This window comes from Primulina huaijiensis, chromosome 15 (genome assembly GCF_012295235.1).
Source record: "Primulina huaijiensis isolate GDHJ02 chromosome 15, ASM1229523v2, whole genome shotgun sequence".
In the NCBI taxonomy this organism is placed as follows: domain Eukaryota; kingdom Viridiplantae; phylum Streptophyta; class Magnoliopsida; order Lamiales; family Gesneriaceae; genus Primulina; species Primulina huaijiensis.
The window spans coordinates 21,564,930-21,590,966 of NC_133320.1; the positions used below are offsets into that span (position 1 = coordinate 21,564,930).

A 26,037-nucleotide genomic window follows, 5' to 3' on the forward strand; every position below is an offset into this window, starting at 1 on the left:
TGTTCCCGTTGAGATAATAAATTCAAGAAGTTGAATTTATATTATATAGTAAATTCAAGAAGTTGAATTTATGATAATTAAATTTTGAGAGAATAAATTCAAAGAGTTGAATTTATAAAATTTGAGAATTTAATTTATTAAACTCAAAATGTTGGGTTTATTCGATATTAAGAATAATAAATTCAAATGTTGAATTTATAAATGATTTAATTTATTAAACTCAAAGGTTGAGCTTATTAATTAATAAATTAAATATGATGGGTAATATGTTTAATGGGCTTGTAAGAGTACAAGTCCAACATATTAAATAATTAAAGTTGTTAATGGACCTTGATTAATTGATTAAATTAGTTGGACTAATCCAATTAATTAATCAAGCCCATTAATGTTAATTGAAGGGCCCAATTATTATACTATAATAATTAGGTCATGAATTATTATAAATAGGGATGGAGAGTCAAAACCCTAGCCACCACAATAAGAAAATTTCGAAATTCAGCTTCTTCCTCCTCCAAAATTTCGGCCTCCTTGATTTCTTTTCATAGTTTGAGCCGCCTCTCAAATTTCAATATCCTACGTAAAATATCTTCCATATTTTCTAGTGCAAATTGGAAGAGGAACACACTATCTAGTCGTGGACTTGATAGGAGGATTTCTTGAAGAAAGTTCGAAGGGAATCAACAAGAGCTAATCCGTTTATACCGGATTAGTTGGAGTCCAGTGATTTAATTCACAAAGGTATAATTTTCTGAACATCCTATGTATGTTTGATTCGTGAAAACCATATGAGTGTCCAAAAGTTATTTTGTTTTCAAAATAAAATAAAAATTTTAAAACTTCCACTGCGTTTGGGCACGTAGAAAACCGAGATCCAACATTATGCCCATCATAGATCTTTATAAATACCTAAAGAGATGGAATGCAATTTCGTATAGATATATAACTAGGATTTGGATAGAAAAATTGATGATTTGTCCCGTGTCACGTCGACATTCCGACGAAACAGGATTGAAAACCAACAAAACACAACTTTGATAAGTCATAATACCAAAAAAACAAACACGGACAACTTAGAGAACTAAATTATTATTTTCCATTTTTAACTTATCATCATCATATGTGTGATATACTATGTTTGGAAATCTCTAATATACGATAGTCCAAACATCAGGACTTTCATGAAAAGTTCTGAAATGATCCAAGAACATATCCGCTGATATTAGAAGTTTGCATCCACAATTGATCCAATCATGTTAATAACTAGATAGTTTTGACTCGTTGTGATCAAATGAACTTCTCGAATTGGTTACCGATTCAACAGATAGGAGAAACGAAATTTTTTTTTTCTTACAAGCCTTCATCCAAAACACGAAAGTAATTATATTGATTCTTTTAACTAGAAAAATATAAAAAAATTGTGTAATTTTTAGATTTTAAGTTTTTTTCTACTTCAAAAATATTAATTCGAGCCTTTCTCGCAATTATAATCTAAAATATTCTTATTGGTTACTAATAAGATCCTAAGTAAAATTATAAAAAAAAATAATACAAGCACGCAACGACGAGAACTTAAGCTCAATTTGGTGTGAGGTGATAGTGGAGTACTAGGCTTTGCTTGATGAGAGCATAAAGTGGTCTACTTTTGGAAGATGTGGCTACTATATCAACTAGGAGGTGCACAAGAAAACTGGAGAGCCCGATTCCTTTGAGAAAAGCTATTCTCCGTCCACATAAGAACTCACGGGACACTCCTGAATTTTTGGCTTTGAGTTCATATTCTTCTGCCAAACCAACTGCTTTTTCTTATTTGCCAGATGATACGGTGAAAAGCCATGAAGTTTAAAGCATATAACTTCGAGCCTTTCTTGCAATTTTTTAATCCCTTTTCTAAAATTTTCATTCTAAAGTTTTCATGATCTCCCTTTTCTTCTTCTGCTCTCGGTTTCTTACTGGACGTCTGTAGTTGTGTTATCTTGTTTACGTGGTTAACATGAAAACCCATAATTTTTTTTGGTTGATTTTCTCAGACACCGATGTTTCTGAATCAGTTGATGCACTTTCTGAAGTCGATTCACACATTCAGAAGGAGGATCCCTTGTGATCGTGTGTTTTGACACGTAAACCACAGAATATCAATGGCTGCATCATGTTTCAACCCGTTCCGCCTTCGGAAATCGAAGAGCAAATCCACGTCGTCGTCTTCAAGGACACAGCTGGATTACGGGAGCGTCGACATGGAGAGGAAGAGATTCGACAGTTTGGAATCGTGGTCGATGATCTTGGACTCGGAAAATATCGAGAACTGGGAAACGTCGAAGGATGATCTAGAGGAATGGACGGCTGATCTTTCTCAGTTATTTATTGGCAACAAGTTTGCTTCTGGTGCGCACAGCAGAATTTACAGAGGAATATATAAGCAGAGAGCTGTTGCTGTGAAAATGGTGAGAATCCCGACCCACAAAGAGGAGACTAGAGCTTTGCTGGAGCAGCAATTTAAGAGTGAAGTTGCCCTGCTTTCACGTTTATATCATCCCAATANCCGAGACGATCCTGAGGTTAGCCCTCGATATATCTCGAGGAATGGAGTATCTACATTCCCAGGGTGTGATACACAGAGACCTCAAATCGAACAACTTACTTCTAAACGATGATATGCGCGTTAAGGTTGCAGACTTCGGCACATCTTGTTTGGAAACACAGTCTAAGGAAATGAAAGGAAACATGGGGACGTATCGTTGGATGGCACCTGAGATGATCAAGGAGAAGCCTTATACTAGGAAAGTCGATGTCTATAGTTTTGGGATTGTGCTGTGGGAACTTACGACGGCCTTGCTCCCTTTCCAAGGAATGACTCCCGTGCAAGCTGCTTTTGCTGTTGCTGATAAGGTGAAACCTCAAATTCTAATAAATACTGCATTCTCATATCAGTACCAGAAATAGTTGTGAATGACATATTTAAGCTTGACTGACAACTGAAAGGCAAGTCTAAACAGCAAGTGTATAATATGCTGACCAGATTATTAGGCAATTGTGTGCTGTTTAAATGACTTAAAATTTCCATGCAACATGATGTGATCTCACAAATTTGTAGGATGAGCGACCACCATTACCAGCTAGCTGTCAGCCCGCGCTAGCGCACTTGATAAAGCGTTGTTGGGGTGCAAACCCCTCCAAACGTCCCGATTTCAGTGAAATTGTATCAACTCTGGAAAAGTACGACGAACGTGCCAAGGAGGGACTACCACTTAACCTCAACTCTACAATAGTTAGTCGGAATGCGATTCTCAAGCGATTGGAAGGTTGTGTGTCCATGAGTTCATCCATACCCATACACGCCTGACTCCAAGGCAAAAATTTATTAAGCTACTTGTTATTCAAATTTCATTGTTGTGGAACTTTAAGTGTGACGTATTTCAAAATGGTAAATTTCGTTTAGATTGATAATCCGACTGATGTTCATACGCACTCTTTGAAATTTCTTTTAGTTATTGAAGCTACTTGGACTTCTATCTTGGCTCGAACTCCAGTGCTCATAATAATGTTCAACTCCCCACATAAGTACTTTACCTTGAAAGATACACACAACACATTTTTTAGCGCACATAATTGCATTAGATTTCGATGAATACCGATGTCTAAACGTACGTAGAGGAAAGTTAAAACCCAATCTATTTAATACAATTGTAGAAAATTAAACAGTAGTACATGGATCGCGTAACATTATCAGGGGATGATTGGTTAATTTTTTCCTTGTTTTTGACATAGATAGTAGTGATGAGATTTTGAAGTAATTAAGAGAATGAAAAATGGGACTCGTTTAGTTTGAGATTCCCTCGCTTCACAAATAGGATATCTTTACAAATAACGAAGAAAAATCCTTTTTCATACGCGCAATAATTGTATGTATATTGTCAATTGGGACAAAGCCTGGATTTTTCATTTTTTTAGTCCAACCAAAGCCAACCATAAATTATTCTGATTGATAGAAGTAATAAATAATAAAGACCAATTTATAATAATTACAATTTTGAATTATAATTATTGTAAAATATGATATATATAAAAAAATAATAATGCAAATAGTAAATCGAGGTACTTGATTTTATGACAATTTTAATTTTTCTCTCTATTTTTGTTAGGGATGTAAATGAACCAAACGGTTTGCGAGCTATTCGAAGCTCGGCTCGATAAAAAGCTCGTTTGAGTTTGTTTGTTAATCATATCAAACCAAGCCCAAACTCGATTTTGAGCTCGAATATTTAATCAAACCAAGCTCAAGCCTAAGGATATTCGGCTCATGAGCTCGCAAACATGTTCGATAATAGGCTCGCGAGCTCGAGCTCGGCTCGTTTAGGTGGCTCGTACTCGAGCTCGAGCTCGGCTCGTTTAGATGGCTCGCAAACATGATTTTGGAATGTTCAATAATATACTTATTTATGTTTTTTTTTGCTCTTATTTGTGTCGTTTTAGTTATTTATGAATGAATTTATATTTTTATGTCTGATTTAAAATTAGTTTATAGATATATTTAATTTTTAACAAGCTCGATTCAAACTCAAACTCGAGCTCAATTCTATGCTTATCGAGCTCGAAAACGAGACGAGCTCAAGCCAGGCTTGTTAAACATGTTAAACGAGCTATTAATGAATCAAGCTCGAGGCTGGCTTGATTAACATGCTAAACGAGTTTTTAACGAGCCGAGCTCGAGCTTTTAACGAGCTCAGTAATTTCAATACAAACCAAGCTCGAATCGAGCTCGAGCTCTCAAACAATTTTAAACAAACCAAGCTCAAACCTGATACTGTTTGGTTTGGTTTGGATCGTTTACATCCCTAATTTTTGTGCATTTAGTAGGCCTAGTATTTCCGGCAATTGCAGTTACTTTTCCAATTCACATTGTTTAGGGCCAAAACCATTTTGTAGTACAAATTATGAATTTTAGACACATTTCGTCTATTATATGAATTTAACAATAAAAACTAAGAACAAAGGAACAAAAGATTTGATCTCAAAAGGAACAGACGAAATGTAGTATCTTTTCACATTTGAAAGATATTTTCAAATGTGTCCCGTTCCTAATTTATATGTAAACTAGGTAACGGCATCTCAATTCTTGAGGTGTCTTACCCAGGTTTGTAGTCCAACATATGAGCATTTATATTTGTCTCTAGACCAATTAATCATGTGTTTATATTTGTGTATGTCTTATTTAATAATTTAATTTTAAAAGCCATAAGTATTTTGATTATAGTAATTTTTTATTTTTTTATATCCATAGTCATACGATTAGTATTTAAAGTTGACATTGTGCTTAACAAAGTAAAAATCCAATTTCAAAAAAAAAAAATCCCAATCACAAGACAGCTGAATAGATTATTACAACGAGAGACTAATAAAAGAAATCAAAGTATATGAATAGAAATTGTTTGGAACTTGTATTAAGAAGAAAACACAGGTCAGTAACATGTAAGCAAAGGAAATTAACATGGAGGTGGTTGATGTATTATAAATAAAATAAAAAGTAAATACATAAAGTAATGAAGTGGAGAGCAGTTTTCATATACGTTTATTCGATCAAGCGTAATCAAAAACTTATAATATGTCTACACACATGGACTATTACTAAGCATTTTCGATACTATAAGATAAATGTTTTATTATTCATTTAATGTACATGGTTGTTTTGATGGAGCTCGTTGGTATTTAGATTTGTCTCAATGTCTGTTGCACAGTTTAGCAGGAGCAAGAACTTTGATTCCATGTTAAGCATTCTTCGTAAGATGATTGTACATACTGAGTTGGAGTAAAATCTTCTTATTAGTTCTTCAACTTCTTTTTGAAGTAGATAGTTGTATTGAAATGTCCACAGTCGATACATGGACAGTAAAGATTGTTTTCCAATGAATTTGATTGACATATTGAACATATAAATAGCAAATGATGGGTATTGAGAAACTATAACATAGCAAGTATTTTTTTTTTCCTTTGTATCCAAGGGAAAAAACACATCACTTGATCGATCTCTTAATTTTTCTTTCATTTATAACTTTCACGAAAATGACAATCTTGCAAATTTTAATTGAGGATAGACTAATTCGTTAGTCTAATTATATTTATTTCATTTCAAATTTAAATTCAATTTGTCAAAAGAGAAATAAATATTATGATAGACTAATTCGTTAGTTAAAAGAATCTCCCTAGCATTGATTTACTCATATTTAATTGTATCATTGGTATCATTTTTTTCCATTTAATAAAAATATCATAAAAAATTATTTTAGTATTTTTTGATACAATATATTTTAATATTTTTATTTTTTTATCTATATTTTTGAAATTTTAAATTATCATGCCATCATCGATATCATAACAATATTAAAATATAATTTCTATAATTTTTATATTATTTTATTAATATAATATAATATTTAAAAGAAAAAAGAAAAATTGAAAATTGAGGCGGTGGAATTGATTGTAATTCAATTTCACCTCATCAGAAACATTTCGAGCGAATCCTGATGATGCTGCGGTACACAAGAAAGGTATGGGAGGAACGCCATGAAAATGATCGGGGGATGTCCAAGCAGTCCAATTGGATAAAGAATTCATTTCCATGCCCTTCATTCCTATAACCGTTCCCTGCACAAAACAGATGTTGAGAATGAAGTGAAGTTATAACACAATGAAGGATAGGTACAGCAAGAATGGACTACTTTGTATATGGGATGAAAATTGGAATCTGCTTCACTCCAGAATAAAGGGTGTTCAGAGTTCTGCAGCAATAAATGAGAAACCGAATTAGAGATCACATTCAAGCTTACAGAACAAAATCATGAGAAAGCAAACTCTGTATTTGAATCTAAACAATTGCCATTGCCTCATCCAAGGTGGAGCGTAAAACTGCCCGTCTCGAGGTTACGAGTTTGTCTATTGGTGACATGAGGGGGAGCTATGCCCAAGTTCAAATCTAGATCATAGTCTTTTCCAGCTAAGAGAAATCAAGGACAGAATGTGAATCAAAACAAGAAATTTTTCAAAGGTCTAAAGCGAAGATTTGGACAATATTTCGAGCGTGTAGGATTAAAAATGATTTACGTTACTCAACGTGGTTACCTCCATTGTTTGTCTCGGAGTTCATCTCCTCATTGTATGTGCTCGGCTCAAAATTGGTGACTGATTCCCTTCCATTACACTTGATAGCAGCCTTGTCATATGCCCTAATCAACATCAACAGATGCAGATCAAACCAGCCGCCTCAGACAAAATTAGACATGAAGAAGGCTTTACTAAGTGATGTTTCTTGAACATTCACCTGGCAGCTTCTATCTCACTGTCAAACAACCCAAGATAGATATACCTTCAATGCAACATACCAAAAACGATGAATATCACACCATTTCTTGTATATCATTATGATTAATAACATATCAATCTTTTTATACATAGTCTCAGTTTTTGTGATGCCGTCTTACTTCTTGCCTAGAAACTGCCCCATCCGTGCTTCCCATCGTCCACATTTGTGCAATGTAACTCCCCTATACTTTGAGCTCCCTCTGCAGAACCCCGTGCTCTGACGCCGCAGTATGTGCACAAATTCTTCCTTGGTTAAATTCTTCATCTGTGGGTCAAAGAAAGTATAAAATTTCAATACGAGAGTCAGCTCATGAAGAGAAGAGAGAGGATCAAACCACAAAATCGCATCCTCAAACAACCTGAGTAAGATCTTCTTCATATTCCCCGACGAAGAAATTGATATATGCATCCAGCCCACGAAATTTAATCGCACCACGATCATACGCCCTACAGTAGAAGTATCAACATTCACACAATTTCATCAAACACAACTCAGCCAATCCATAAACTTAACCTCAACTTGCAACAATTGAAACCTCTTTTACCTAGCCGTTTCAAGAAACGTCTGACAACAAAATCTTGAAAGAGGTAGGCGCAAAGTTAGAAGCCGACCTCATTCCACAAAAGTCAAAAGATTCTGCCGCAAACAGGCGAACCCTAGAGTTTGTGCTTTTTCGGATAATGGGAATGCTGTTGTCGACAATTTCGATACGACGAAGACTTCTGCAAATGCAGCATCGAGGAGTGGCGATAGTTATGGTGGACTGGAAGACTTGAATGAGTCCGATGAGAGGAAAGACGAAGGGGAGGTTCCAAATCAAAGGAAGAAAAATGAGAACAAAGGAGGAAGACGGATACGAAGAGACGAAGAAACAACGGTGCAACCGGAAGCAGGGGTACGGTGGAGAGAAGAGCACATCCACGTGGTAGTGGCCCTGTGCTGTGTTGTGGGTGTGGAGACACGTGTTCGGTGTGTTACTTGCAACCGGGGAGGAAACTGGCCGATTCTAACTTATTCACGCTTTAAGTATAGTAGACATAGATTTGTTAAATGAAAAGTATCTAAGAGAAACCTGAAAACCATGCGGTACGCTCTTCTCCAATTGAGAAGTAATGAGGAGATAATATTGATTTTTAATTCCGAAATATTCAGTATATCATAAGTTAAAGCATCATCAAATCACGTTATATCATATTTGATTTTCCTACCAAATATGAACATTTTTGTAGCACATGAAATTTATGCTACCAATTACCGCAAGTACCTTGATAATTACAATTGTCATCCTAAACATGGTAAAAGAAATAACATAATCAATCAAATTCAACGGGTTTTGGGCCAGACCAACGCATCCCTCGTAGTAGTCCATGATCACTTACTCACGGAACTATACACCATTGACAGTAAAGTTCGTGCCCCCAAGTCTCGAACCCAAGATTTCTGAGACAAATATTTAGATTAAAGAGATTTGGTACCATTTGAATTACGCACCTATTATTGTAAGGATCATGGTCATTACCCTTTTGGGGTCATGCTTTTGGCCCAAGCCATCACATCCCTCTTATGATCATTCACTCACAGAACTCTCCAACCCCGACAGTACATTTCGTTTCCCACAAGCCTCAAACCCAAGACTTTCAGGATAAATACTTGAATTAAAAAGACATGTTACCAATTGAAGTCTCTTTGATCCAAATACTTATCTCGTAGGTCTTGAGTTTGAGACTTGAGAGCAAAAACTCCACTGCCAGGGATGGAGAGTTCTGTGATTAAGTAATCATGGTCTACCACGAGAGATGCGATGACATGGCAAAAGCATGACCCAAAAAGAGTAGTGACCATGGTCCTTACAAATTGCGCGGCAAAAGTGAATACAAAGGTGTTATTACTGATTAGCACAAGGAATAAAACTGCAATAAAACAGCAAACTCTTAGACCTTTGAACAATAAAACTGTACATGAACAAGTAGCAGTTTTTTCTGTAATCGAATGCACAATTTGATCCGACGAGTATATGTTTTAACAGAAGAAACGATCGGACACAAAACTAAACGTTGACAAAGATCGTCCCGACGGATGTCACCGAGTTTCAGTATCGCCAAATGCTTGTGTCCGCCGGACTATAGCAAGTCAACGTCCTTGTTGAGATATCTGATTTATGTGAAATCAACCGGGGCTACAATTCATCATTGCTGACTTTCTCTTTAACCACTCAAACTGGATTCACCTGTCCCATGTCTATCTATAAAAGTAAAAACAGGACCACGATTGCTGGCATAATACTTGACAGAACTGAGTGAGCTTTCCATGTTTTATCCAAGTATCTAAATCTTATCCTATCCTGCATTTGAAACCACAAAAATTTCAATGAAGTAATATACAGAACGCATGGGTGAAACGAAAGTTTCTGCAGATATCACCACTAGATCGTTCATACAAGCATTGATCAAATTATATTTATCCTCATGCAACAGGCTCAAAATTTAACAATCAGGTAACAAATTATATTTATCATCGTGTACTGTAACCAACTATATTGCTGATATTGGTTTGCGTGAAGGGAACTAGAGAATGCACCTAACACCTCATTCCCGATCTCACATTTAATGACATCTGGTTTTACAAAAGCACATTCCCAGAAATGTTTTTCCTTTCCAACAGTGTACATACCTACAATAGCTTCCAAGGCTTTATTCTCTGCAAATTTGGAAATGATAATGTTAATAGCTTTATCCAGGTCAGTATCTTGCCAAATAATTCACTTAAATTTCCTATGAAAACAGAAAAAGGATAAAATGTTCCGTGAAGACCTTGGGAAAATGTGATTTTGCATTAACCTCCCCCACAATTCATATATTTGACACTAAATTTTATTTTTATCAAATTGACTGGAGGCATGTAGATCATTTAATATCTTTTGCTAGAAAAATTAACATAGTAATTGACAAAAGGGTTATAAGTGCCAAAATATAAAATATGAGAGAGGTTAGTGCCAAATATATATTTTTGAAGTATAGGGGTTGTCAATAGAAAAATCCCTTAGGAAAATGCACACATCAATTTGTCAAGATTTAAGAAATGCAGAAGGCAAGGAAGTTCTTACACATCAAATCCACATAACTCTACAGTTACCTTCATAGCAATACAAGAACACATAATGCAAGTGATCCATGTCAAGCGTCGACCATTGTAAGAAAATAATTCTCTACCTTTTGTGCCTGATCCAGGCAATCCGCATCAACAGCTGTAAGAATGAGTTACTTGTACCTTTATCACTTGATCCACTTCCTTTGCTTTCTTCGTTAGTTCTTCGTATTTATTTTTTCCTCTCATTTCCACAATTTTTCTTATAGCACCAGCTTGAATCCCTCTGACAAGAAATCATCCCTGAAAAGAGAGCCGTATCATTCCCACTCAATAAAGTCAAACGGGTTGTGGCTCATAGTTTGTTTGATCAGTCAAATTTACATGGTTGTTAATCGTTATGGTAAAAAATGGACAATTCTCCATACTAATGATAGGCACGTCATATATACTGTGTAGAATAAATTATATAAACCAAATCGAAAAAAAATCGATATATATGTTTCTGGAAAAAAATATTCACAACATTTCAAAAATATCAATTGGGAGAGAAACTGATTGCTTCCTAACGAGGTCAGATCAAAGAAACTACTTTTTTTTTGTTTGAGTTGAGCAAGAGTTTATACTGGATCTGGAACCTGATACCTAGTTGGTTCGATAACTTGAAGTCGATAACTTGAAGTCATAGCAAGAAACATTGATTTTTAAAAGAGAAAAAAGGAAAGATGAGTGACAGCTGATTCAAGTTCTTAATAAGGCCCAAAATCATTATTATTGGACAAATGACCAAGTCTTCGTCAACTACAGACAAGAGAGAATGCCTTAACAGTATATAAACAGTGTAATGCTCATAAACACAGCCCCATTACCTTTTATTCAGGCATTTTTTTCCTTTCTTTTTCTCTGTTCCCAGTTTCTTGGCTTGTCCTGGGACATCGAACCCCACAAGACTCTCAACACAAACCTCAGCATAAAACATGAAAGGCAAACCCTCGACAGAGACATTTTCAACAGTTTTCTTCTTTAAATCATACCAAGCAAGATCTTTATCATCACAATTCAAAAGAATCCGTTCCCCATCATTTGAGAAGACCAAAGGCTTCACAAAATCATCCCGCTCAATTAAAGGTGGTCTAATTGATAGCAGTTTAGTCCATGATTCCTTCACACCATATTTTTCCATCACCCAAATGACAACCCCATAGGTATTGGCAGAAACAATACATAGAGACCCTCCTAGCACATCCAAACTCGCATTAACACCCCTGAACCGAATCCCCTGCGGCATCATCACTTCAAAATGCTTCTCTCTCTCAATATCCAAAGCCATTATTTTCACAAATTCACCAGATCTCAAGTGCTCAAGATTCTCCACCAGCGTATGCAATGCTCCATTGACGTGAACGCGCCAGATCCCTCTCAAGAAGGGCAGCGGGTAAGGGAAGTTCTCAATTACTTTCCACGAATTCGATTTAGTGCTGTAAATCTTAGCCTTAGAATAGATCCACACATGGGTTATCGAGTTCCTCACTTCCTCAACTCTGACAACCTTATAAACATCATTCACTGAATCATAGCCAAACCCATACGCAACCTTGCAGTAAGAATCCCCAGAATTTGGCTGCTCAATAACATTAACGGGTAAAACCTTATAATATCTCGAAAAGGGGTTCCACAAAACGGGAGGCTCACTCGTCACGACCACCAAACCATTGCAAGAATTGGTGATACTGTCCACAGTTTGATAATAAAAAGGAGGCTTGATAACATGGGCCTTGTCGAGCGAATTCAAATCGACCGAATACAAAGCAAGGCCTCCCAGAATCAAATTACGATTGGAACTAGAAACCAAAGAGCGACGCAGGTGCAATTTGACGAAATCTTGACTGTCTATCTGGAAACACCACCATCTTGCAACAGCGCGAAATCGCTTGAGGGATTTGACGGGTAGGCGGCAGAGTATTTCCACGATGATTTCCAAGGGAAGATTCGCCATTTTTCTGTCTTCGGCACTTTCCCTTCATCAAGGGTTTTCTATAGATTCGTGGAGATGGTCGCGTCACATACCAAAATGGACATGTGGCGAAGTCTTCCATCGTACTATACGCGTAATTCAACTTTTCTCCCATTTGTATGCATCCTTTTCCAAGCGCGTCAATGGATATGTAAAATATTGAATCTTATATATTCGATTATATAAAGATGTAATAATATTGATCGTTTATTTATATTATTATATTATATTATTAAATCTGAATCTGAGTAATTTAGAATAACTAACTTTTGATATCATTGTCTGTTTTAATAATTATATATATATTAATAAAGTGTTAAAACTTTAATGCAAATCACATGTAATTCAACAGATATAGTATTTTTTTTAGTTGTAGGTTCAATTTCTACTTGGGCCTTTTTTTTATTCTTTTATTTATTTATTTATTTAATTCATATATTATAATTGCAGTGTAGTCCCTCACTGTTTCTTATAATTATATTTTGATCTTCATTTAAATATAAATAAAATGAATTATAAAAAAATATTGTACAAGACGTCGGTGTACTAGTATCAAATGATGTGTGTATGTATCACTTAATTCACGAGATTACATACACTTAGTTCACGAGATTACGTATATCTCTCATGGTAAATAAACAATGTCGTATGTAATATTTTCGTCTCGCCATACATCAAACAGCTTATAATGAATCATACATTAGTTTTTTTATGCATAGTTGGAACTACGTTGGGGATTGAATGAACCGAGGCCAATCTCTTCCGAGATAGAAAATATTCCTCATCCTTTTTTTGGAAAAATATTAATATTAATATTAATTTTTTAATAGATTTAGATTAAGATTAATTTTAGAAGTCAAATTTAATTGTAAACTAGGAGGACCTCTCTCTTAATATATTTTGGACAGAAATCATGTCTACATTTCCGACATTAAGTTACTCAATGATCTTTTAAAAATAGATTTTTAGAAATATTAGTATATACTCGGTTTATTTAATTGATTTTGATTGGTTCGATTAAAACAATGCTTTATTTTTTCCCAAAAAAATAATATTAATAAAGGAGCAATAACCCCGTGCCCCTTGCTAAGGGTTTGTATTCCTTCTATATTTTTAATGATTTTTTTTAAATGATAGACTTTTGTGGAGTTGATTAATTTTTATTGACTTTTGTGGAGTCTCATAGAATTGTAAAATAAATTTCATAGACTCTTATAAACTTTTTTCTAGATTATTATAGACTTTTGTAAACTTTTTCACATAATTTTGTAATTTATAATTGTGATTTATTTTTTATTAATTTCTTTTAAATAATTATTGGACGCAGATAATGTAATGCCCCAGATTCTACGACTGTCCTTGTTATACCAAGACGAATCTTTCCAACTTGCTTATGTCCTCACTCACACGCACCCTAAGAAACTTCTCAGTGGATCACACATATCAAAATTGTCCCAAGTCAAGCACGCTTAACTTTGGAGTTCTTATGTGATGAGCTACCGAAAAGAAGATGCACCTTCTTGATGTGAGTAGTACATATCAAATCTTTTAAGTCCTCCTCAACTGCACAGTTCCATACCTGAACAGTTTCGGAATCCCTCTCCGTCCGAAGTAATATCAATTCATTCATGTTCCCTCCGCCTAGAAATCTGTCATGAGCCGCTCATTGACCATGCAATATCATGGCATCGACGATCACCCCCTGCCCTCTTCAGCCCTAGGCCTCACAGATAACCTCTTCAATTTTCAATTATTTTTTTATTTATGAATGTAAATGAATTTTACTCACGTAAAAATTAAATCAATTTTAATTTGTGAAAAACGACAAATAAATTGTCCAATTTATCGAAATCGAAATTTAAATTTTTTATTTAAAAATATTTAAAGTACGAAACACGTGAAATTTGATATCCCGTGAAGGAGAAACCTTTTTACTTTTTAGAAATATAGCTTGCATATATTATATATTTTTTTTATTAAAATTTGTGGATATCATTGTGGATTGGACCTTCGGATATGTGTGATTGTGAGAACTTCCCAAATAAACAAGAAATAGATTTTTAAAAATAAGTTCAATTATATAAAAATTTTGTCCTGATAAATCTATTAGACCAAAATCTAGTATTGATTTCCTAAGCTTATCATAGAATATCTAATAAAAATATCGACATATCTACGGTCCAATGCGATAACTCAAGTTCGAAGATTTATCTCATGCACATGTTTTCGTTTTAAAATTCGATATATTGGTGTATGTATAGTCAGTGGTCTCAAGTTGTATTCATGAGTATAGATAAATAATGTCGTTCTTTTTCTTTTTCCCTCTCCTTCACTTTTTGTGTGATTAAATGACGAGTTTCTTCATGGTTGGTAAAACTTATAACAAACTATATTAACCGATAAAATTTACGAGTTTGCCGTCGAAAAAATAAATATTTTATTTCATTTCTAGTATAAATTTGTGAACATTTCCCATTCATCAGATATGGGATACCGCACGCAAGGTCATCCAGCTTGAAAATAAATGGATTTTGTAAACTTCATAATAGATTGTTCTCTCACACTTGTTAAGTTATGTAACTTAATTTTTCAACTATGTTAAAACAAATATTTCTTGTTATCGTCCATCTCATCATCTAGTAACATATCGTAGTATCAAACGAATCGTCGATTTATCAAATTTTATAATTGATGATATCAGTGTAAATAGATTTTTTTTAACTATACAATAACTCAAGTTACGTGTCGTCCGCTTTTTTGACAAGAATAACTATTACACCTATATACGTGCATTCTCAATAATGCTTTTAATCCTAAATAATAATAATACATTTTTAAAATTACAATGTTCTATTTATATAGCTTATGTTTGCTATTATTTGATGTACACGTTTATCTAAATTGTTAACGAATTTCAGTAACCGAAGTCTGGATTGTCGTATTTCAAAATCCAATGATTTTTAGGAAAATTGGTGTGCATATATGTGTTGAATCTAAAAAATATCGTGTGAAACGGTTGTATAGATCAATTTTGTGAGACATATATTCTATTTGGTTTTTGACATAATTTTTCTATTACAAAATAAAATTTTAAGGAAAAATATTAGATATATAAATTAACATTATTCAAATTACAATTGACTTTATTGTCCCAATTACTCGATCACATTACAAGTAAGTGTGCATTGCTAATATGCGATTTTTGAATAACATAATAGTCCTTGGAATTATCTAAAGCTTGTATATGGTTTACAAACAACATATGACTTTCGAATTGTCGAATTTCAAATGATATTTTAGAATATTGATTTTGTAATTGAAAAATCCGTAACATCGATTTTAAAAATATTATTATAATTATTATTAAACAATTAATTATTATTATTATTATACATCTATTTATTTATTATTATCATTTGATTATAAACTTGTAATTTCATATATTATTATTATCATTATTAGGGAAACACTCACCACTATATCAATAATCATGGGGTCCAAATGTTACATACTCATTAGGCAAAAACTTGTGTGAGAAAGTCTCAAGAGTCGTATTTTGTGAGACAGATCTCTTATTTGGGTCATCCATGAAAAATATTACTTTTTATATTAAGAGTATTACTTTGTATTGTGAATATCGGTAGGGTTGACCTGTCTCACAGATAAAGATTCGTGAGACTGTCTCACAAAAGACCTACTCTACTCATTATATTAACACATTCAATCTCCCTCATTGTAACATTAAAACTCATTAATTTATCTTATTTTACAAATGTAATTTATGTAACATTAAAATATTATTATAAATTTGAAATGTAGGAGCACGACATAAGAAAAAAATCACACTTGCATAAAATTAAAAATAAACCTTCCGAAACATGTAAAATATTATTTCAAGTATTGTTGTATTATGCCCAAATTTGCTCAACGAAGTCGATATTAAGTTGGTGATGTACTTGATTATCACGTAATTCAGAATTTGTCCAAAAATAATCATGAAATCCTCGTTTTGAGCCTTTGACGAGTTGGACGATTGTCTTCTTTATTTAGGTCTACATCTAGACTCGCATCTTGGTTGGATGAGGTTATTCTTTACCCCCGACTTCGAGGTCCTCGCCTTCTTCGTGCCAACAAGATGATCAACGGACTGTAGAGTAAACATTAGGCGATCTTTTACGATTCTTTACACTTGCTCGAGATTACATATAGTGATATATTATCATCATTATTATTAGTGACAATATTTATTATTATAAATATAAGTATTTATTATTATTATTAGATTATAAATTAAAAAAAGGAAATATTCCGATTATATAAGTATTTCTTCTCATATAAAAAATATGTATAGTGAATGATATACGAATGCTCATTATTACATCATCATTTAGTATTCTAATGGATATATTTTATTAGAAATTTTTTAAATATTTATATTAAAGACACATAAATAGGAAAATTAAATTTTATATTTATTTTAAAATTTTGTTTCTGTAATCCAGCAAATATAGGATACCAAACATTATGATGGGTTGACCAATAAAGGGAAAATCAGATTTATTTGAAGCAAATCATTCCCCAAATCTCTCCAAATCATATTCTAAAAAAATATTTAAATCTCATTATTGATTCCATGAGTCTAATTCGATGCCTAACTTTAGTCACCCACAATAAATAAGCTCCCTATAAATAGCGAAGTAAACCATGCACATACCACCAATCCCCAACAAATAACAAACGTTGATTTATTAGCTCAAAAAATGGCTAACAAGTCACTCACTTTGATTTTGGTTCTCTACTTCGTATTCGTCTCCGCCTATGCACGTCACTCCACCAACATGCTCCGAGGCCTAAAACCCGTAGCTACCGATACCCCATCCCCGAGTTCTAAGGTCCCGGACTCTCACTTCAACGTCGCTTTAGACCCCAAGGATCCAAAGGTAGTAGAACTTGGAAAATTTTCTATTGATGAAGAAAACAAGAAAGTCGAGTCCAAGTTGAACTTTGGTGGTGTTGTCAAGGCTGTGTACGGCAGAAATGGCGATGCGCAAATGTACGCTCTTGTTATCGGTGCATCGGACGCCAGTACCGGCTCCGGCGAGTACTATGCGTACGTGTTGGTCGACCAAGATTCTAAAAAACTCGTTGCCTTCATTAAAAAATTAAATTGAATGTTACCAAAAGTATTAGTTAAGAAAAATGAGTCAGTAGTTTAAGACATTTCTGTAGTATAAATTATTGAATAATGTAATATGCATGAAGCCTTGCATGAGTTTTTTTTAATGTAAAATTCGTGCAAATAATAATTATGCAGTAATTATACAATGTAATTTATATAAAATGTGTTTCTGTTAATTTAGAGCATTTTATATTTTTTAATTGTCTAATTAATTCTTTTTTCTGATTATATATTAATGTGTGTGATTATTTTATTAAAAATTCGTGCAAATAATAATTATGAACTAATTAATTTGTTGTCTGTGTGTGTATAATCTCTAAAATTATAAAAATATGATATCGTTGATTTTCTTTCCTTAGAATATATTTTATAATCATTTCTACATCTCTTAAAAACTATAATTTTATTAAAATCTCAAAATATATTCCTGATTGCATCAAATCTTAATTCAATTTTGATTTTTTTTGGGGATCTAATCTCTCAAAACAAATAGCTTATCATTTATCCAAATGGACCAAATTTAGGGTTGCAAGAGAATCGAGTGAACTCGAAAAATATTTGATTTATATTCAAAATTATCGAATTCGGCCTAAATTCGAACATGCTCTAACTTGTTTTTAGTCGAAGTTGAATTCAAATTATTTTGTTTGATAGTTTGTATATTTCTAAATTTTTTAGTATTTATTTTCGACGGATAGTTCAAAGATCTCACAAAACATATTCATGACATGCTTCAAGTTAAACTTGAACTGCTACAATTAATCGAGGAATAAAGTTAAAATTTTCGAGTTTCGAATTGAGCTTAAGCGCAAAATATATATAATTGCTCGAACATTAAAATTTCTTAATATTTTGATCAATTCAATTAATTTGCACCTACGCTCTAACCATATCGTTCCCTTTTAAATGTTTTCTCACAGTTGAGGACAACAAACCCAAAGATTCCAAACAAGCCAGCGAGTTTAAAGTAAAATTCTCCCCTTTCCCCTTCCTCAGTGTTCCAAAACTGGGCAGTGGGCAGTATCCATATATACTTTATATATACAGGGAATAAACCTGTTAGCAATGTTTTTCAAGCCTATGCGCGTGATTAACTTTTACCTTCTCTACACTTAATTTATTCGTCCTCCATCGTTCTTGGCATGTTATAATTTTTACACTTGATAATCAAGATAAGTGTCAAATACGTACATTTATAAAGAAGTTGCAATACTAAAGAAACGGACATTTGTAACCGAATTAGAGACCGATCATAATTTCGGTCTCTAATTTGAGACCGATATTAGTAATATCGGTCGCTACATTTATTTTCAGATTTAATATTTTTTTTATTGCTCGATTTTTTATTCGACTCACAAATTAGAGACCGAATTAACATTTGGATCCCTAAGGTGAGACTGATATATTATCTCGGTCTCCAATTTGAGACAGAAATATGAATATGGTCTCTAAATGGAGACCGGAATTAATAATATCGGTCGTTAAATTTATTTTCAGATTTAATATTATTTTTTTAGCTCGATTTTTTATTCTACTCACAAATTGGAGACCGAATTTACAATTAGGTCTCTATTTTGAGACCGATATTTTATGTCGGTCTCTAAGTGGAGACAGAAAAATAAAAGTGGTCTCTAATTTGAGACCGAAATATGAAAGTGGTATCTAAGTTGAGACGGAAATATGAAAGTGGTCTCTAATAAAACCTAAATATTTTTAAAATTCACACTGCTATTCCTCTCGCTCCAGGATGTCCCTCCAAACTTAAAAACCTTGCAGTTTCAATTCTTCCAACACCATCGGTGCTTTTCAGCCGTCGACCGTCGCCGCCGACTACAAGGGTGTCTTCCATAGCTCCTCCATTATCTGATTTAGAGGTATTTTTCTAAATTTTAAGTTTTTTTTCCTCCTATTTTGAGTTCTTTTTGGAGAAATCGAAAATCCTTATTCACGTTGAGTTCTTGTACTGAAAATCCTTGTTCACGTTGCGGCTTCCACGATCTATATCAAAGCCAGAGCAAGGGATCACCGAAAAAAAGAAATTATATTTCACATGGAATTTTTCAAAAAAAAAAATTAAAAATCTCTCTCTGTTAGGGAATGTTGAGAGGATAAACAATGGCATAAGTCACATTCCATGTGAAGAATCTGTAGGAATTCTGAAAGTATTAAATGAGTGAAGCAATCGGTGGCACACACACACATATACAGATATATACGTGTGTGTCTCTGTGTGTATATATGTAAAAGTGGTGTTGTTCATCTTCAATTATGCAATTCCATGTTTCCATGTATGATTATATAATACAACTTTTACATCAAGTTATTTTTTCTCTCATAACTCAAAATCATATATGATTTATTGATGAATTTTTCATTGCAGTTTTGTTCCTCATGGACATAGGGTTTCTGCATATATCACTTCTAAGTTCAAACTACGACAGTATGCATTTGGCCATACATGGGGACATTTAGATGAAGATGGAAAATATTTTTACTACAAAGAGTTTTTGGTAAGAAGTTAAATACTAATAATAATAGTAAAAACAATAACTATTATTTTTTGTTTCGTTTGGTTTAAACATTGCAGAAGAAATATACATGGCAACCTGGGAAAGAGGAACAATTTAAGTCAACATGGATTTGTATTGTCAAGAACTATACAAAAAAATGTTGCACAAATGGAGAAAAAAGATTCACCCGCCAACACAAGTTCCTATTAATGTATGGGCTGCATGGCAGATGGTTTGGAGCGGGGTAAAATGGAAAAAGAAATCAGAGATAGCTAAAAATAACAGAAATAGTGAGGTGGCTGGCACAGGCACTGGAGTTACTAAGCACACGGCTGGATCACGCTCTATAATTGAGCATACTTTGAAATTAGTGAGTTTCAAAAAATATATTTCATTTGTTAATATTACAAACTTACCATATTTGAACTTGGTTGTGCAGGAAGCGGATTTAAAGCGAAAAACTGATTGTTGGGAGGTGTTTCGAATTATACATCGTCACAAGGATGGAACATTTGTCGATGCTCGATCTCAGGCTATAGATGTAAGTATTAAAAAGTTATTAGTAAATAATATAGTGCTAAAAACTCATCTTTTTATGTTAGATTTAATTTTATTTGCTGAATTTTTTTTCTTTGCCGTAAGATAATATGACCACAAGAATTTCCGAGATATCTCAAGCTACTACAGAGGGGGAGGAGCCACATACTCCATCACAAGATGCCATAAACGACATATATTACGAGGTTGTTGTAGGGATGAAGAAAAGATGCATTTATGGACTTGGCTCCCAAGCAAAAGTTGTCTTTCCTCATGCGACGTCTGCTTCTACAGGAAGGGGTCGTCCAAGTAGCTCATGTGTTGAGATACAAGAGTTGAGGGCAGAGAATGCAGATTTGAAGACTCGAGTTACTGAATTGGAAGAGAAGATGCGTGAATTCATGGCTCGTATGGTGTTTTCTCAAACACTAGACCGTCCTTCTGCTTTTCCAGACTTTTCTTCACCCATTATAGATTCTGATGAGACTCAAGCTCCTTAGACATCGTCCCAGTAATTAAAGTTTGAGTTTCGATTGGATTGACTTGGAAATGTTTGAAAGTGGTTGAACTTTTTGTAGAATGAATTGACATTTGTTTTGGATCTTTTGACACTTGAATAGTTGGTATAAATATTTTTATTGATTTTGGTGTTGATAAGTTGTGGCTTGGAATAGTTGTATTGATATTAGTACTGGGTGCTTTTTGGATGGTTATGTTGATTGATTATGCATATTGTGTTGTGTTTGGATTGGTTTAAATTACAGAGGCTGAAGGTAGAAAAACAATCTGATTTAGAGACTGATTTCATAAATTCGGTCTCTAACTTAGAGACTGATTGGGCGACATCGGTCTCTCATATAGAGACCGAATTATGAATCGGTCTCTATATTAGAGACTGTTTTTAATTTGACGGTCTCTAATCCGTGTTTTTCTTGTTGTGAATTGCAGGTGCATGCAAATATAAATTCTATGCATTAATTAAAAAATTATGTCAAAGATGATATGTTAGATAGGGTTGATTCCATCCGACATGTAGGGGGACTACCCCATGATAGAAACAAGGGCACAAATTTAGTCACACATACATGTGGTCCACTAATTTTTTTAAAATCACATATGTGTGTGAATCTTGTCCATCCAAACCATGTGGAGGCAGTGTCTCACATGTAGCATCGAAGCTACCGTTAGATTGTTTTATAAATATATTCGTTTATATAACTTATCTAACATAATTTTCACGATTTTCATAAAGTCCCAATAAACCATTATTATCTGAATACTTCAATCTCTTCAAACTAAATAAAATCCAAAACTTGTATTTCTAAAATCGTTCAAATCTAGTTTATTGCGAAAAATAGTTTGATAAGTTGTAAAGAAGATCAAGTAGCAAATTTAAGAAGAAGAAGAAAAAAAAATCAGCTGATCGCATTTATTCATCATTGCCACTTTCATCAAACACTGAATAAAACTTCAATAATTATGAAGTTGCAGCCCAAAAATATATAAATAAATATACGATCCAACCGCGCACACAAATTCTTACCACCCTTTAATTAACGAAAAAAGGTAAATGATACATATGACATGCAGAATAGGACACAATTATACCAACGAAAGAAATTGTCTAGTTTTAGGCTTCTGCACACGATGAATTATCAGATTTGCTAACTCACCTAGAATAGAGATGTCTTTCACCGCACAACCTCCCACGTGCAACTTTGTAAGGGTTTTTAGCTAGCAATTTCAGATTTTTCGGAAATGATGGAATATTTATTTGTGATCAAAACAAAGCACATTCAGCTCCTCCATTGCTCCAAAGTTGAAATCAATTTTTTAGGAAGTTTGATATTTGTGGAGTTTAATATCATCAAGAGACGAAGATTGGGAAAATCTTCCCAAGTTGGAAGCTTGGTATTTTCTTTGACAGCCAATTGCAATAGAGAGATGAATCTTGGCCTGACGAAGGCATGAAGGACACTTTCAGACTTTTCAAAAAGACAAGCCGTTCTTTCAGACCAATGTTAATGGCCAAATCACGAACAATAACATGCATTTTACATCATGTTCCTGAATACCTTTCAGTAATAGAAAACGACTTTTAAGTCTCTCCGCCAAATTACATGTTCTGTTTCTTTCCTCTTCAATTTTCCTGATTCCCTCGATCGAGCATGTTTAACCCAATGCTGTACAAAGTCAAGAGCTCAATAGGAATGCTACAATTGTCTGGGAACATGCAACAGAGTAGGAAAAGGGATTTTTCACTTTCAGTTTCCAAGAAATCATAACTCAGTTTCAACAGCATTTAGACTTGTTTTAGAACTTGCGGTAAAGTCGTTGGATTAGCTCTTCTAAGCTGTAGAAGTGAATCTTCCCAGGCTTTTTTTGCTTTTACTTTTTAGTGCTATACCGACGGTTACAAGTGCAATCGGCAAGCCGTTGCATTCTGCTGCAACACCTTTCGCTATGGAATCATCACCAGAAACATAGGATGATCTCTCTAAAAAATCTCCATGCTTCTTCATCTAAGACTTCTATTTGAACAACTTTATGAGCTTCCATTTCTTCACATACATCTCTGTACGGAGAAATAATCTTGCCGCCTTCGCAATAATTTCCAACGGGAACTCCTATATCCTTCAGCTTGAAGCTTTTCCAAACGTTGTCAAATATTACAAGTTTTCTGTTTCTATACTGTAGCCTGGTGCATATATTATGTGCTCTACCAGCCAAGGTTTCGTCGACCAATCTCAAACCTGATATTTCAGCAATTTCTTTCTGAAGTTTAAGCATGTCAATGTGTTGACCTACAACCACATGCACAACCTCGTCAAATAATCTCGTCTCACTCTATCCTCAATTATTTCCACCATGGTTCTCTTTCAAACACCTCCTGCACCGCAAATGGCTACGATAAGGACATGGCTATCTTTCAAAGACTCGAAAATGTCTTCCTCGATGCGTCTTTTTGATTCAAACTTCATAGTCGACATTCTTGAGAGAGAGACCATTGATCATGGAGGAGCTGGATAAGATATTGTTCCTTCGTTTTGTAGTTTTAAAATGCCTCACGATATCCAGCTTCTTCAGTCTTCTGCACCATATCGAGCCTTGCTCTTTTCGAACCACGAATTGCATCCCCGAGGCCTTGAATATTGTCGTGGCATCACCACAAATAATTAATATGGCGCTTGATGGGAGGCCAGAGGACAGCAGTAAGTATGCATTTGCCAACTTCTTTCACATATTCAAGCCCACTTTCCGCCATTATCTTTACTATATGTAAGAGTTTAGTACCAGAAAAATGAAAATCTCGGAAGTAATAAGGGATAAAAAATGTGAAAGAAACTGCGGCGAGTACACAGCAAATTGAACGGAGCACAGCAAATTTGGATTGGAAAGATCACAGAAGTAACTAATTACAGAAGACAATGGTGCTGAATAGAAATTGGTACCTCTGCGCAGAGCGCAGATGAGGATCCTTGTCTTCTGCAGAATCCGATCATCTTCAGAAGCTCAAAAAAAATAATAATAGGAGAAGCCTTTGACTTCAGGTCGTCTCTCAGCGCCAACGTCAACTCCTTCATCCACGTCAGGTATGATTTTAGGTTCACCTCCATAAGTTTCATGCATTTGACGTTATATACGTACCTCGTCTCCAGCAAAAATTATAATTTATCAAGAAAAATACATGTCAAATACAACTGGATCTTTGGAATGTCATAAATCTGACGATGTTAGAGCCGCGACGAAGCGGCGTGCGGTGGAACGGGTGGTGGCCGAAATTTTCTTTATGATGGAGAGGGAAGAAAATTTTGTAGCTAAAATTTGTGTGAAAACTTGTCTTATTTTATATAGCCATTAATGAAATATTTATAAGATTTGATTCCCGATCAAATAAACAATCCTACTTGGATCATGACATTTTGTTTTCATTATTTAAAAATTTTCATGTATAAATTTTTACTCTTGAAAATATCATGCATGATTAAATTATTATCGACTTATGATAATTCAAATATACACTCACACACACACACACACACACACACATATATATATATACACACACACACATATATATACACACACATATATATATATATATATATGTTTTAAATTAAATAACTTTTATTTAATCACTCAATTAATTAATTAATAGATTCTAGACTCTTCTAGAATATTTCATGGGAATTTTGCACTTAGTAGTCACCACTATTAATATTATTATTTAATTAGTATATTTTAAATTTACTCAATAAATAATTGTGAACTCATTATAACTTTGATCGACAATTAGACAACGCCAATGTGTCGAGGGTACAAATCACGTTCATATAATGAAAAATGTGAATATTAAAATTTACACTGATCCATTTTTGACATGTGACAGTTTTGTGAACTCATTCACCAAAATAAGCAATTCCACTATACTTACAAAATAAGCAATTAAGCTAATTTCCACAACTTACAATAATGAAATCAACTTATAAACTTCTTTATAAATAATATGTTTGATATTCATCAAACTACAGCCATCAAATTCAATTCATTGAACTTGACTATCTCAACGAGAACACAAATCCAATACTTATGTGACTCTTTATAGTTCAGAGATACAGCTAGCCATGAGTTCACAACTTTATGTGATTCAGAATAATATTTATTCTTATCTGAGCTTACCCTAGTTAGCCTCATTCTTTTCATCAACCTCTTGATTAAGAATGTCACAACTCAAGTCTGATTGCACTCATCGGTTCAAGGTAAGAACGTCTAGTAGCATTGCCCCCACGATCCCCTATGTATCACTAATAGTGCCTACAAGAACCTTAAATTATGATTAGCGTACAATACGGTCCCTTCAACTCATATATCCCTATTGAATATGTAATATTTGGTATATCGAGAGTTGCAAATGAATTCGATAATGATGTGATGTATTTTTGAGTAATAACAATGACACAATATGTGCAACTAGGAAAATATTTTTCCTTAAAGAACATGTCTTGCTTTGGCTAGAGACTCCTTGCACTATTAACTCATCAGATCACGTATGATATCTCCACCCGTATGCAAACGGTAAATCACCGACTACAATGTATTGAATCCTACGTATTTCGAAACTACATTCAACCTCGCCACGTGATGACCTCAATGGAGTCGGTAAACGGATCAAAGTGCATGCTAGTACGTAGAGCTTCTACGCTATCCTGGGTCTAAGGACTAATGGTGCACTACCATAACCGCTGACTATTCCACTCGATAAGTGATTATAACCACTTGGACAGTTTGAGAGAGAGTTGTTCAGTGGATCATTATATGATCATCCACCTGTTTAGAAAATACGGTACACTTCCTAATA

At 34.0% G+C, this 26,037-nt stretch overlaps 3 protein-coding genes, 1 long non-coding RNA gene and 1 pseudogene across 21 annotated transcripts; 2 read left to right on the forward strand and 3 right to left on the reverse strand.

Moving 5' to 3' along the window:
- The first annotated feature begins 1,572 nt into the window (after positions 1 to 1,572).
- Positions 1,573 to 3,485, forward strand: LOC140959814 (serine/threonine/tyrosine-protein kinase HT1-like; annotated as a pseudogene).
- A 2,983-nt stretch (positions 3,486 to 6,468) lies between these two features.
- Positions 6,469 to 8,324, reverse strand: LOC140960218 (floral homeotic protein APETALA 2-like). Of its 7 annotated transcripts, XR_012172125.1 has the most exons (8): positions 7,899 to 8,324; positions 7,713 to 7,800; positions 7,473 to 7,618; positions 7,313 to 7,357; positions 7,114 to 7,217; positions 6,878 to 6,988; positions 6,714 to 6,773; positions 6,473 to 6,639 (listed from the first exon to the last, which is right to left on the reverse strand). XR_012172125.1 is itself a non-coding variant. In XM_073418391.1 (7 exons), the coding sequence occupies exons 3-6, from the start codon at positions 7,616 to 7,618 to the stop codon at positions 6,879 to 6,881; spliced, it is 405 nt and encodes a 134-aa protein (XP_073274492.1). In that variant the 5' UTR covers positions 7,713 to 7,800; positions 7,899 to 8,324; the 3' UTR covers positions 6,469 to 6,773; position 6,878. The 7 variants fall into 7 exon arrangements, 3 of the variants coding, with proteins under 3 accessions (XP_073274492.1, XP_073274493.1, XP_073274491.1); XM_073418391.1 differs by having other exon boundaries at positions 6,469 to 6,773; XR_012172127.1 differs by lacking the exon at positions 6,878 to 6,988.
- An 860-nt stretch (positions 8,325 to 9,184) lies between these two features.
- LOC140959042 (F-box protein CPR1-like) lies at positions 9,185 to 12,562 on the reverse strand. 11 transcript variants are annotated; one of them, XR_012171882.1, is made up of 4 exons: positions 11,308 to 12,562; positions 10,622 to 10,741; positions 10,025 to 10,051; positions 9,185 to 9,695 (listed from the first exon to the last, which is right to left on the reverse strand). XR_012171882.1 is itself a non-coding variant. In XM_073416758.1 (2 exons), the coding sequence occupies exons 1-2, from the start codon at positions 12,432 to 12,434 to the stop codon at positions 10,702 to 10,704; spliced, it is 1,167 nt and encodes a 388-aa protein (XP_073272859.1). In that variant the 5' UTR covers positions 12,435 to 12,562; the 3' UTR covers positions 9,185 to 10,701. The 11 variants fall into 11 exon arrangements, 1 of the variants encoding a protein (XP_073272859.1); XR_012171876.1 differs by having other exon boundaries at positions 10,564 to 10,741; XR_012171880.1 differs by having other exon boundaries at positions 9,932 to 10,051; positions 10,564 to 10,741.
- A 7,455-nt stretch (positions 12,563 to 20,017) lies between these two features.
- Positions 20,018 to 21,313, forward strand: LOC140960514 (uncharacterized). Of its 2 annotated transcripts, XR_012172180.1 has the most exons (4): positions 20,018 to 20,141; positions 20,219 to 20,511; positions 20,581 to 20,682; positions 20,784 to 21,312. It is a non-coding gene; the product is annotated as an uncharacterized lncRNA (long non-coding RNA). The 2 variants fall into 2 exon arrangements; XR_012172179.1 differs by having other exon boundaries at positions 20,219 to 20,682; positions 20,784 to 21,313.
- A 1,837-nt stretch (positions 21,314 to 23,150) lies between these two features.
- On the reverse strand, positions 23,151 to 23,686 carry LOC140959406 (disease resistance protein At4g27190-like). Its single transcript, XM_073417246.1, has 2 exons — positions 23,566 to 23,686; positions 23,151 to 23,482 (listed from the first exon to the last, which is right to left on the reverse strand). The coding sequence occupies exons 1-2, from the start codon at positions 23,684 to 23,686 to the stop codon at positions 23,151 to 23,153; spliced, it is 453 nt and encodes a 150-aa protein (XP_073273347.1).
- Between the last annotated feature and the right edge of the window lie 2,351 nt (positions 23,687 to 26,037).

What these genes read in the sequence shown, in the direction of transcription:
- LOC140960218 (XM_073418391.1), bottom strand. Translation starts at nt 7,618, where the DNA reads ATGAAGAATTTAACCAAGGAAGAATTTGTGCACATACTGCGGCGTCAG. An exon ending in GGGCAGTTTCTAGGCAAGAA is followed by an intron (nt 7,358 to 7,472) that starts GTAAGACGGCAT and finishes GTTGCATTGAAG; the next exon opens with GTATATCTATCTTGGGTTGT. An exon ending in AGTGAGATAGAAGCTGCCAG is followed by an intron (nt 7,218 to 7,312) that starts GTGAATGTTCAA and finishes GATGTTGATTAG; the next exon opens with GGCATATGACAAGGCTGCTA.
- LOC140959042 (XM_073416758.1), bottom strand. Translation starts at nt 12,434, where the DNA reads ATGGCGAATCTTCCCTTGGAAATCATCGTGGAAATACTCTGCCGCCTA. An exon ending in AAAAAATGCCTGAATAAAAG is followed by an intron (nt 10,742 to 11,307) that starts GTAATGGGGCTG and finishes CTCTCTTTTCAG; the next exon opens with GGATGATTTCTTGTCAGAGG.
- LOC140959406 (XM_073417246.1), bottom strand. Translation starts at nt 23,686, where the DNA reads ATGGTCTCTCTCTCAAGAATGTCGACTATGAAGTTTGAATCAAAAAGA. An exon ending in AGCCATTTGCGGTGCAGGAG is followed by an intron (nt 23,483 to 23,565) that starts GTGTTTGAAAGA and finishes ATGTGGTTGTAG; the next exon opens with GTCAACACATTGACATGCTT.